The sequence below is a fragment of the Scardinius erythrophthalmus genome (genome assembly GCF_964197995.2).
Source record: "Scardinius erythrophthalmus genome assembly, chromosome: 3".
In the NCBI taxonomy this organism is placed as follows: Eukaryota; Metazoa; Chordata; class Actinopteri; order Cypriniformes; family Leuciscidae; genus Scardinius; species Scardinius erythrophthalmus.
Window position 1 is genome coordinate 33,386,249 of NC_138223.1, and position 12,312 is coordinate 33,398,560.

Below are 12,312 nucleotides of genomic sequence, written 5' to 3' on the forward strand. Positions count from 1 at the left end.
CTTACAAAATTTTTAAAAAAGGAATAAATGTAAATTGTACTTTTTGTAATGAATATGAGGAGACTGCCTTGCACTTATTTTGGCACTGTGCACTCAGTTACACTATGGGGTAAGGTCCAAAGGTTTATTAGGGAGAATATTCAGTGTTTAAAACATTTTTCACTCTTATGGGAAGATGTACTTTTTGGCTTAACTGACTATCCTGACCAAAAAGAACAGTACTTTTACTTAATTAATTTACTTATTCTGTTGACCAAATTTCACATTCATAAGTGTAAATTTAGCAATAAAAAAAAAAAACAATTTTATGGTTTTGTTAACTGAAATATGTATTTATATTGACAGTATCAGAGACTCAGAATAAGAAAGCAGTAAGAACTTTAAAAATTTGTAAATTTTGCAATTTATTTATTTGATTTTATGCGTGTATAATACTTTCCTCCCCCTGGCAATTGTTTTGTTTGTTGTAATTTGTATTTCCATCTTTTTCTGTTTCTTTTTTTACTTTTTTGTTTCTTGATAACATTTTGTATGGTATAGTTCTTCGAAAAAAAAAAAAAAGATATAAAAAGCTTCCCATTTAAATTAGTGATTCTAGAAAAGTATAAAAACACACTCGGAACACGGAAAATAATAAAATAAGTGAAAATACGCAACAGTAGACTTGCTAAAGAATCAGAATCAGAAATACTTTAATAATCAGAGGGGGAAACTATTTTTGTTACAGCAAACTCCAGATATACAATATATAATATATATATATATATATATTAAGAACAATATAAATATATATATATATATATATATATATATATATATATATATATATATATTAAGAACAATATATATATATATATATATATATATATATATATATATATATATATATATATATATATATATATATATATGCAAAGAACAACAACCAAACTGACCAATGAACATATGACCAACTACCTCTCATTTAAAAGAACCAAAAGTGCTCTTTCTGCCCTCCTTACAGGAGACAAACTGTTCAGCAATCTTTTTTCTGTTTACCCTGTCCAGCTTGTCTTTATGTACATGGCACACAGCAACACTGTTGAGGCGGGTTTGGGTCATGGTGCTGCGTAGCCATGTTTTCAGCCTCCGGAGGCTGCTGAAACTCCTTTCTGACTCTGCTGATGACACAGGCACAACTAGGAGGAGTCGGGCAACTGTTTCGACTTGGTCAAAGAGACCACGGACCTCTGGGGTCATCCGTTGAAGAACAGCAACAATTTCAGTACTAGACTGGAAGCTGTACTTCATTCTGAACAACGCAAGCTGAACTTTGAGGATGTCTGGGTTGATTTCTGGGTACTGTTGGACAACATCATGTATCTTTCCAGTTAAGAGAATTTGTTCCAGGTGCCTTAACATTTGCATTCCCTCCTGCTCAAATCTTTCTCTAAACTGCATGTCAGCAACATCCAGAACTTTGTAGAATTCAGTCCTGTAGTAGTCAGAAGGGGACACATGTACATGTGCAGGAGCACTACCTGTGAAGCGCTGAGGTGGGATACGGACACGAGGAGAGGCAATTGGAGTGAGATGGAGTGTCTCACACATCCTTGTTGCTTTTGTGTAAAGAGCCTGAAAACTCTCTGTGTTTCTCTTTTTGCTGAAACTTTCCTTAACACAGGCAACAGCTGAAAGCATACCATCTAGGGTCTGTGTTCTTCTCTGGAGGGACATATTCAAAACCTCCAACTCCCCTGTGATCTCCAAAGCACACACAAGACCAAGGACAACATTTCCCTGCTGAAATGTCTCATACAGCCCCTGTGCCTTACTAGCCGCATCAGACTCACTCATTGCCATCTCAGCCAAAGCCTTGTTTATGCACTCGTACTGGTTTAGCACACTTCGGATGGCACTAGTGCGGACCGTCCACCTTGTTGGACACAGAGGTCTTATAGTGTGACATGGACCCTCACCCTCCTCAGACCTTGCAATTCCCTTAAATATGCCCTTCAGTTTCCCTGACTGCCCAAACAACACTCCCAACTCATTGACCCAATCCAGAGAATTCCGTATAAATATTGAGGCAGTACAGGACCTCTGTGTAATTAGGTTAACACAGTGGGCAGCACAATGAACATAGGGAGCCAGAGGTTGTGTTTTTCTTACAATGGCCTGTGCTCCATTGTATTTGCCAGCCATATTTGCGGCCCCATCGTATGCTTGGCCACGCAACCCAGTGATAGGCAAGTTTAGGCGCTGCAAAACATCCATGACTACTTTTGCTAGATTTTCTCCTGTTGTCAAAGAAACCTCATAAAGACCAATAAATTCTTCACGAGGGACTAAATCCTTGTCAACATATCTCAAACACACTGCCTCTTGCTCTTTTCCAGACACGTCTCGTGTCCCATCCATCATCACAGAGAACTGAAGGTGTGGAAGTGATCTGATGTTTTCAACTACTTCGCGTATGATCACGCTGCTGAACAAAGTTAGAATTTCATTTTGAACCATAGCTGAAGTATATACATCCTTTCTACCACCTGTCAACCACTTGGTTAGAGAGGGGTCATCCTCTGATTTGTACTTCAGAACCTGTTCAAAATTTCCCTCACCACATTCATGGCCCCTAAAAGGTAAGCCCTGCCTAGCCAACATCTGCACAGCACCAATGATTTTGAGAAGACATCCCCTTGCTTCCTCTTGCTGTTTCACACTCGCACTAGATAGCTGAACCTGTACTGATTGATCTTCATAGATGTGCGTTGTCATGGCTGTCTTATGACTATCAGATCTCTCATGCACAGTAAATCGCTCAAGGGCTTTTTTCCAATTTTTAAACCCAGATGAAATGAATGCTGAATCAGCATTCTTGGCAAGAGGTGATGTCTCAGAGTTAAAGGCTTTGGAGCAGTAAAAGCACAATACACCCTCAACACCAGGACTGACATGGAGCCATGGAAATTTCTGGTACCACTGAGTTTGAAAACTCAGAGTATATTTGGGCAAGGACTGTTTTGCAATTAATTTTGGATCTGGTTGATTGGGCTTACTGAACTGATGGCGAGTAACAGCCACGTCTGAGTTCTCTGCTCCTCTCTCAACCATTTCATCTTCATCCTTATCCTCTCTGACCTCTCCCTCACTCTGTTCTTCTGGCCTGCCTGCTTCGGACCTGCCTGCTTCGGACCTGCCTTCGTGCCTGCCTGCTTCGGGCCTGCCTGCTTCGTGCCTGCCTGCTTCGGACCTGCCTGCTTCGGACCTGCCTGCTTCGGACCTGCCTGCTTCGGACCTGCCTGCTTCGGACCTGCCTGCTTCGGACCTGCCTGCTTCGGACCTGCCTGCTTCGGACCTGCCTTCGTGCCTGCCTGCTTCGGGCCTGCCTGCTTCGGACCTGCCTGCTTCGGACCTGCCTGCTTCGGACCTGCCTGCTTCGGACCTGCCTGCTTCGGACCTGCCTTCGTGCCTGCCTGCTTCGTGCCTGCCTGCTTCGGACCTGCCTGCTTCGTGCCTGCCTGCTTCGGACCTGCCTGCTTCGTGCCTGCCTGCTTCGTGCCTGCCTGCTTCGTGCCTGCCTGCTTCGGACCTGCCTGCTTCGTGCCTGCCTGCTTCGTGCCTGCCTGCTTCGTGCCTGCCTGCTTCGGACCTGCCTGCTTCGGGCCTGCCTGCTTCGTGCCTGCCTGCTTCGGGTCTGCTTTTTCCTCCCTCTTCATCTCTGTCTTCCTCACTCCTGGCCACATCCTCACATACACCCTAATCAAAACGTTTGAAATGAAATTGTGAATTTGATATAAACACACCAGACACACGCATGCACCTGGGATGGAAATAAGCACCAAACATTACACAAACACACGCATGGCCTCTCTTCCTTCATATAACTCTTTCAGAAACTGTAATATTCATTTCATTGCTCACCTGTGAACCTTCCTGTGCTCTATCTGAAACTGATGGCTCCAGCAACTTTCTCTCCTAAACAAGGGTGCAGTGGTAAAGGAATAGGGTCAAACAGTTACAGCTGTGGCACTAGCAAACCTCAGTGGATACTGAAAAGTAATATCATGAAATAAATGCAAACAATATCTAATGATAATAGGCTACTGTTGTTTAATGTCAACATTTTTCAACTTTCAGCTTTCAACTTCACTTACAGGATTTCTCTTGAAAAAGATGTCAATCTTCTCCTGCCTCTTTCTTTTCTGCATCTTAATGATACTGCGTGACAAAAAGACAGTGGTAAGCTTGATAGTGACATGGGTCTGACAGGACTGTGACTGAGACTGCTAAATTTTGCTTACTTGCGCCCTGAAGAGGGGAGATATATTTATAAAAAAAAAAAAAAAAGGCCACCCAAAGCTTTTTCTCAGGTGGTATAAATAATGTAACAATTTACTGTTTTTAAACATTAAAATAATATACACTTTTCTTTCATAGTTCTTCAACAGATATGCAAACAATGGGTCTCATTCATGAAACACGAGCAGAACAAATTTTTGTGTAAATCGTGTGTAAAGTGGTTCTGGCGTAAATTTTCGGATTCATTAAAATGTTCGTATTTTCCAAATGTTAGTTGGTACGAAAGAAATCTACACCCAGATAAATCTGCTCCCAGCCACACGTAAATAGTGCGCTTAACATCCGAACGTTTTGCTCATTAATAAGGCTGCATTTTAATTCACCTTAATCGGGTAGGCTACATATTTACACAGCATTTTGAAAAAATATTATAGGCCTATATAGTAATTACATACGGTTTTTCTTTTGACTTTTATTACGAGAGGCAGTAATAGCATCTGCAAACGGCACACAAGTCCGCAAGTTTTTTTATTTTTATTTTTTTTATTTATTTTTTTATTTTATATTCAAGCTGTTTATTCATTTTTTTTTTTTTTTACAAGTCCGCAAGTCACAAGTGTTGCAGTCAAGCTTCATGTCGAACCATTTTCTTTTCACTTCTGGGATTGTTCGATTAACAGATGAAACTCCATTAACTGCATCTGTAATATGCTGCCAAGCATTTTTACCTAAAGCACCTAAAAAATCCTTTTTTTTTAGGACCTGATACGCCACTATGTAGGCCTATGCTTGAAAATAAAATGTGGCGTTTTGAATGAACTTCTGATAATAAAACTTCAATTTCTGCATCTGAGAAATTTCTCTTCTTCATTCGCTTTTGAGAAGACATGTTGAAATCCTTCGTTTCGTGTCATAAGATGATGCCCATATATAGTTGTCAGTTGGTTTTAATGGGCGGGATTTATGGTAATTGAGAGAATGAGCGTGCACGCGCGTCCCATTTACGACTGATTGGAATTCATTAACCCACACACACATTTCACTATCAAATCTGACGTTTACGAAGTATTTGTGAATCAGGAGAAGAATTTTCGGGAATGTCTCGCAAATCACTCACATATTTACTCGTATATTTACGAATGTTTCATGAATGAGACCCAAGGTCATGATTTCTCACTTTTTTCTCCTCAAAAGGTACAATCAAACACAACAGGTAAGTATCCACTAAAGTATTCAGCTAATCAACAAACAACGCTCAAAACATCAAAATCAATTGCACTGGCAACAAACCCATAAATACACTGCTTAATAATGGCTATTTGTCCCTCTTCCTCGTCAATCCCCTGCCTTCTTCATCACAGTTACTTTATACACTACATACCACATACATAACTGAATTTAGCTAGCTGCTGAACAATATCCAAATTAGCATTAGTCTAAAAAACGAAATATAATACAGAAAACACTCGACATGTCAACAAAACATAAAAAGAACATCTTCCCAAACACATATCAAGCTTATTTAAAAACCTCCAAAGCATAAACACTCATTCAAAGTACCTGGAAAGGGGAGACGTAAATAACGATAAACATTCAAGTAACTTTAATCAAGTTCCCGCCTCAGCACGAGCTGGCGATACATCTAACACACCAAGAGAGGCGGGACTTAAGGCAGAACAGCCAATCATCAGCCGGTCACACTCAAAGCCGGTGTCACGTTTGAGAGGGAGGGGGAGAGGAGGCAGCCTCTTCTCCGGCAGAAACGGAGGAACGACTGTAGTAAGGCGTTTGTGCAAAACTGCGGAAAACCTGCAGAAAAAGTGTGGGTGTTGAACCCTCTCATCGGGAAAAGTGTGGGTGTTAAAACACCCACATCCCCCACGGGTGCGACGCCCCTGTCTCTACTTCACTCTCTCCTACACCTCAGTGACAGAGGACTACAGATGAGGCTTTTGACTCAAATTGCATGCTGATAAATTCTCTCTCTGTGTGTGACCATGTTTATAAGATTTATTCATATATGCATACATGTGTATAGATGGATATTATACACATGCATCAATGTATATAAATATTATAAAAATTATAAATATATATATATATATACTGTATAAATATAATATACAGTATATATACACACACATATATATATATATATATATATATATATATATATATATATATATATATATATATATATATATATATATATATATATATATATATATAAAATATTCTTGTTCCTGTTTACTTTTATATGTAAAATTCAAGAAAGTGTGATCATGCCTATGAATAATGTCTGGCTATTTACAGATAGGCAGTGTGATCTAATATATTTTATATGTGAACATGCGCATCATTCAGGATTAATGTTTTGGTCTGGGCAGAAGAATATCTTACGGCTTTATTTGTATCCACATTTAAATGACATGTATGTCAGAAAAGATGTCAACATTTGATTGGAAGACCTAAACTGCACCTTGGAGAGTTGTTTTCTCCAAGAACTCTCGATCTTAAACGACTCTTCTTTCCTTCTTTCCTATTTCATTCTCTCACTTCTCAGGTAGGCTACAGAACTTAAGCCATTTCCAGGGCCAAAGCCCTTAGCCTGTCACTTATTGATCAATTCAACAACCCTCCCGTTCCTGTTGGGCTGAAATTGAGCAATTTTACATCCTCCCTGTTTTGCCCTCGAATCAGCACCTAGTCAAGTAGAACGTATCAAGCCTTGCAGTGGTGATTAAGGAAGAGGACGTGATGAAGATTATTGTCGTAATGCTCAACACTAAGTTATAGGCCTACCTTCTGGGATGAGGGTGGTCTTGTTTAAATGTTGATAAAGGTGTGAATATGTTGCGATGTGCACGTTTCGCAACAGTTCCAAAATGAATGTCCACTGTCCAGTGAGTGGCGCTAAAAGCGTGTCTAGTTTTTTTTCCGGAACAGATGAACGTGAATAGGCTATGGCAACGTTTTATTATATTGAAGTTTGTAGCCTACCTATCACCGCAGTTCTGAATTGAAATGTCCGGTGAGTGACGCAAAAAAAAAATTAAAAATACTCCATTTTAAAATAACGTTCACCTACACAAAACCACCCTAAACCTACCCAGTCGTGTTAACAAAAGCAAATATGGAATAAAAACGCAATTGTAACCATGGCATTTTAGCTTGTTTTTGAGTTCTTTTATCGTCACTAGTCTATCACGGTATTCTTACCAGAGCTCTCCGCATCACAAGTAGCCTACAATTCTGTACCAGCTGAGCGACTGAGCAAGCTTACGTCAGTAAAACCGGACATATGGAAGTGGGTAGGCTAAGTGATGCAAACTCCAAAATATATTTGTTTACTGTGGTAAAAAGTGTTTTGAGGTCATAATTGTGCAAGGAGCCACGTGAAAACAAGTCTTCATTAATCCGTAATCTCCCCCTCTAATCATAATTGCGTGTGAAAACGATTTAAAGTGCTTGCTGTTACTGTCTCTAGTGTTCATTTCTGTTAGAAACTGCAGTGATTGGTACGTACTTTGCATTTTGCAAAAATGTTGCCAAAGGTATGCTCCGTTTTCCAATGAGCCTGTGTTGCGTAGTCGAGAGTCGTTTTTATTTGACTAGCCCTTTAAAAGATCACTGCATCAGGACTTTGAGCACCCTGGAGATTCAGCAGTGGTGAACTGGCTTCAGGTTCCACATAAACAATGGATGAGAGAGACAGAGAGAGGAAGAGGAAGATGATAAAGATCAGGCAGAAGTTTTATGCTAAAGCATTGAACTCTGGACTTGTACTTAATTTTCTACAAGCAATCATGGAGGTTTTTTTTTGTTTTCGAAATGATCTACTTTACTATATAATGCTGGGTCTGTTTGACGTACTGTTGCTGTTACCTGTGTTTTCAGATACTATCAGAATCAGATTCTATACCTTTTTCCAAAGTAAATAGGCTTGAATTATGAAATGGCACTGAATGAACTATGGGATCACTGTCTGTGTGCTTAAGTGCACTGTTGCTGTTTTTTCTGTTTTAAACAGAGCATGTTGTCTTTTTTAATCTCATCGTCTGTGTGAGACTTTGCTGGCACGATGCAATGAATAAAAGATGAACTGTTTCTCTCTTTCTCTGTCTCTTTGCTTGAGGTGTTGTGGCCTGTTCTGTCTCTGTTCAAAGAGGATAGTTTGCATAATTACAGCCATCAGACTGACAATCCATAGTTGCAGTGATCTCTCTGACTTTATGTAGTTTTACTGTAATAGTCTAATTGGTGCAAATATCATAAGGAACATTTTTCCTTTTCCTTGAATAGATTAGATAAAATATAAAGAGTTACCTACCATAGGTACCTGCAGTATGAACGTTCAGAAAATAATCTGAAATTTGTCTTAAATATTAAATTATTATTAGTTGCTTGTTATCAGCTGGTCAGTGTCATTAATTAACCTTATATAGTATTTAGTTCCTGTGTTTTCAGTTTTGTTTGTCGGTTGAAGTTAATGCATGGTCTGGTTTGGTTATGGTTTTCTTTCTTTAAATAAAGCCACTTTGTGAATACTTCATCATCGCTTGTCTTCTACTTACACCACACTGAGCCTTCGTGACAGTCATTCAATGAGTCTTCCATAAATAAAGGAGAAGAACAAATGAACACATTCAGACACATTCAACTATGCCTAAATGAAATAACCAAGGCTAAAGCTGCCAATAGATTTCTATGCACTCATTCAGAGCAATTTATACTCTTTTTAATCAGCAACCGCTGTAACTTTTACAATTAGACTTACAGTTTAAGACATTTATCAAAAGAAATGTATCGACTCATTCAAATTCAAACAGCAGTTCATTAATTGTTTATTAATTTTCCCAGCATTGGTCATGGACACGATTATTAGTTCATGTAAACATTGTGCTTTGATAAAATGTGAAGTGGTTGATTGTGAATATAGTGTATTAAAGGTGCTCTAAGCAATGTTGGGTGACGTCACTTCTTGTTGACTTTTAAAGTATTGTCAAACAAAACGGAGGCTAGCTCAACCCTCCCTCCTCCTCATCCCGTCCCCTCCCTTCCGTGTTTCCTGAAACAGAAACTTTTCCGATGTAAATTCGTGACTTTGTGCGTTCCCTCTGTTTTTCCCTCTTCTTTGCTATTTGTTCATCGGAACGTCGTCTCTTTGGCCGTGTGTCGGCCATATCAAAATTCTCAAGGATATAATTTTTTTACTTTAGTCGTTGTCATTGTCTAGGACATCTCTCCTCTAGCTAACTTCCCTCTTCATCCTTCTCTCTCCTCCACTCCCCACTCCCCCCTTCATGTGCACGCGCTCCACCCCCCAAATCATTCTTGTCGGTTATTGGCTAGAACACTGTTTGTTATGTTTCGTGGTGCAGGTTGGCCCAGTTTGTTTTTGTTGCCGTTTGTGGAGCCTGTCTACAGAGACCGTGTTTTTTACAGTGTGTTCAGGGGACAGGCAGCTATAGCGGATAGTGAGAAAATGTTTGCTGTATGTGACAAAAAATGTGTGACTTCACTTAGCAAGGAGCCAATAACTCTTGGTTATCTTGGTTCGCATGGACCAAACTAACCTGGGTACCAATTCTTCTTCAGTTAAAACTGAATAATAGACTGAATGACTTTTATATCAAGGCTATATGAGCTGCATTCTGCAAGCCACTTGAGGTTAACAGACTCTTTACCTTCACAAATGATGTTTATTGTCAAGTAGCACTTTTGCACGAAATCTGAAGAAAGGATTATGTAGCAAGGTTAGATGTTATGGGAAGAACAAGGCAGGAACCAGTGAACAATCAACAGATTTTAATAAATAAATAAGCAAATACAAAACGAAAATAAAGGTCCCTCACGGACGACTGCTGCCGCATAAAACAAAAACAAAACAATAAAATAAAATCCAGGCCTGGCCTCTCTCATCCTTCACCATTGTCACTCCTTTTATGCTTCTGCTCCTCCGTGAGAGATACGAAGGCCGGTGTGTCGTGCAGGTGTCGCTCATCAGCAATCACGCCACCGGCCTCGTTCCGCTCTCCCACGGCCCTCGGCCTCGTCCTGCTCGTCACAGATTAATCAGGTCCATCGGCCCTTACTTTTTTTACAAAAAATCTTTAAAATGTCTCTAGCACCATCAACAAGTCTGGGTTTGCTGAGCAATAGCATAACACTAGAGCACTTCTTACAGGTCGCAACTCCAAGGTCCTGCGTTCTTCATTCCTTTGCCCAATTGGCTGTGACGGACCACCACCATGAACCAATCAATACTATCAATACTCAGGGCAAGCAGCCGCAATGTGCCTCTGCTTCTCCCTTATCTGAATAAACAAGGAAAACTTTGTTTAGACCGTGAGATCAGATGCACTTATCTATACAATGCAGGGCCTTAAATGCATGACCATTGATCTGTTTTAAAGGATGATGTTACTGGAAATGCTTTTATAAATGTCCTATGGTGAAAAATTCCATTGTGAAAAAAATAATATAAGTAATATAAGACATAATTTGTTTGAAGGTCAATACGGTACTTCACATTGTACTGTGATTGTGCCTTTCAATTACTGCCATATTTCTCTCTCTCTAGGTCAGTCCACCTGCTTGGCCAAATCAAATTCATTGTCTGTGAATTTTTATGTAATCGTTCACTTTCCCACTGTGCTTTTACCCTCTTTCTTTCTTTCATTCTATTATTATTATTATTTTTACATTTTATATTTACTCTTTTTCTTAAGTTTCCCTTTTTTGTATGCTTCATAGAACAATGAGCAGTCACTTCCATACTTGAATGAATTGAGACTGCAGGATAAAGGTTTCAGTTCCTTCTATTACATTTTCATCACCATTAGACAGAAAAATGCAGTGTTGACAAAATAAATATTAATTATTGCAAATAATTTTCCATATCACATGTAGTTGTGCATATCACACAAGTATCTGAAAGTGTTGACAAAAGCTATCAACATTTGTGTAACTTTATAAAAGAGTAAATTAATAAAAGTAACATTGCTTTGATCACAGACACACACACACACACACACACACACACACACACAGACACGTGCGTAAATATGATTTCCTGACCAATGTTTTTTCCTTTAGTCTAATAAATATTTGTGAGTGATGATGTGATGTCATAAAGGTAAATAGCTATGAATGCAATATGTGTATGTACATATATGTGTATGTATAAATAAAATGGAATAAATGGAAACAATAAATGGAAAAACCTAAAAAAACTAACTGGAAAAAACAAAGTGGAAAAACTATGTGGGTCATGTTTTGTTCCATGAATCAGTGTTAACTGCTTCAAACAAGGTTACAAATGATTTTCGAACAGTATATTATTACTACAGATGGAGACAGATTGTCCTTCTTTGCCATACACTACCATCGCAGGAAAGAAAAGAGCAATATAGGTTAAACAAGACTGTGCCTGAGGCCTGAAACATTGTTTGGTGAAAATGACCTGCCATTATTGAATCCAGCTGATGGTGAGGACAGGAGTGCTGCATAAAGGTCACTGGAGAAGAAGACTGTCAAGTGATTATTGAATAAAGGACAGACTTGACAATAAACACCCGTAAGGCTAGTACTGACAGCAGTTCACTTGCTCCTTTACTTAAAGAGATGTGTATCCATGATGAGTAAATATGCAGTTTGCACTCTAGTAAGTGGATTCAAGTACTGTAAACTGGGACAATTCATACTTATGGAACTATTAAACTGTGTAGAAGTTTATGAGCTGCAGTTTATTGAAGCCTCTGATGTGAAAGACTGATTTGGTTATAGTGGCAGATGTGTGGTGATGCGTGTGTGCATCATGTGTGTCAAGGCCAGACACCTATAAACAACATTAACACTCCGAGACAAGAGCGTGCTGAGTTTTCTACGAGATGACATGTGTGCTTTGTCTTTCCAATTCTCTCTCTCTCTCTCTCTCTCTCTCTCTCTCTCTCTCTCTCTCTCTCTCTCTCTCTCTCTCTCTCTCTCTCTGTCTTTCTATCTCTCTCTTTCTCTCTCTCTCTCTCATGA

General features: G+C 39.2%; 1 protein-coding gene across 1 annotated transcript; it reads right to left on the reverse strand.

The window, feature by feature from the left end:
• Positions 1 to 960: 960 nt before the first annotated feature.
• Positions 961 to 3,371, reverse strand: LOC308687867 (zinc finger MYM-type protein 1-like; the record flags this gene model as incomplete). The annotated part of the gene is made up of 2 exons (XM_081360694.1): positions 3,278 to 3,371; positions 961 to 3,202 (listed from the first exon to the last, which is right to left on the reverse strand). The coding sequence occupies exon 2, from the start codon at positions 3,091 to 3,093 to the stop codon at positions 961 to 963; it is 2,133 nt and encodes a 710-aa protein (XP_081216820.1). The 5' UTR covers positions 3,094 to 3,202; positions 3,278 to 3,371.
• Positions 3,372 to 12,312: the final 8,941 nt, after the last annotated feature.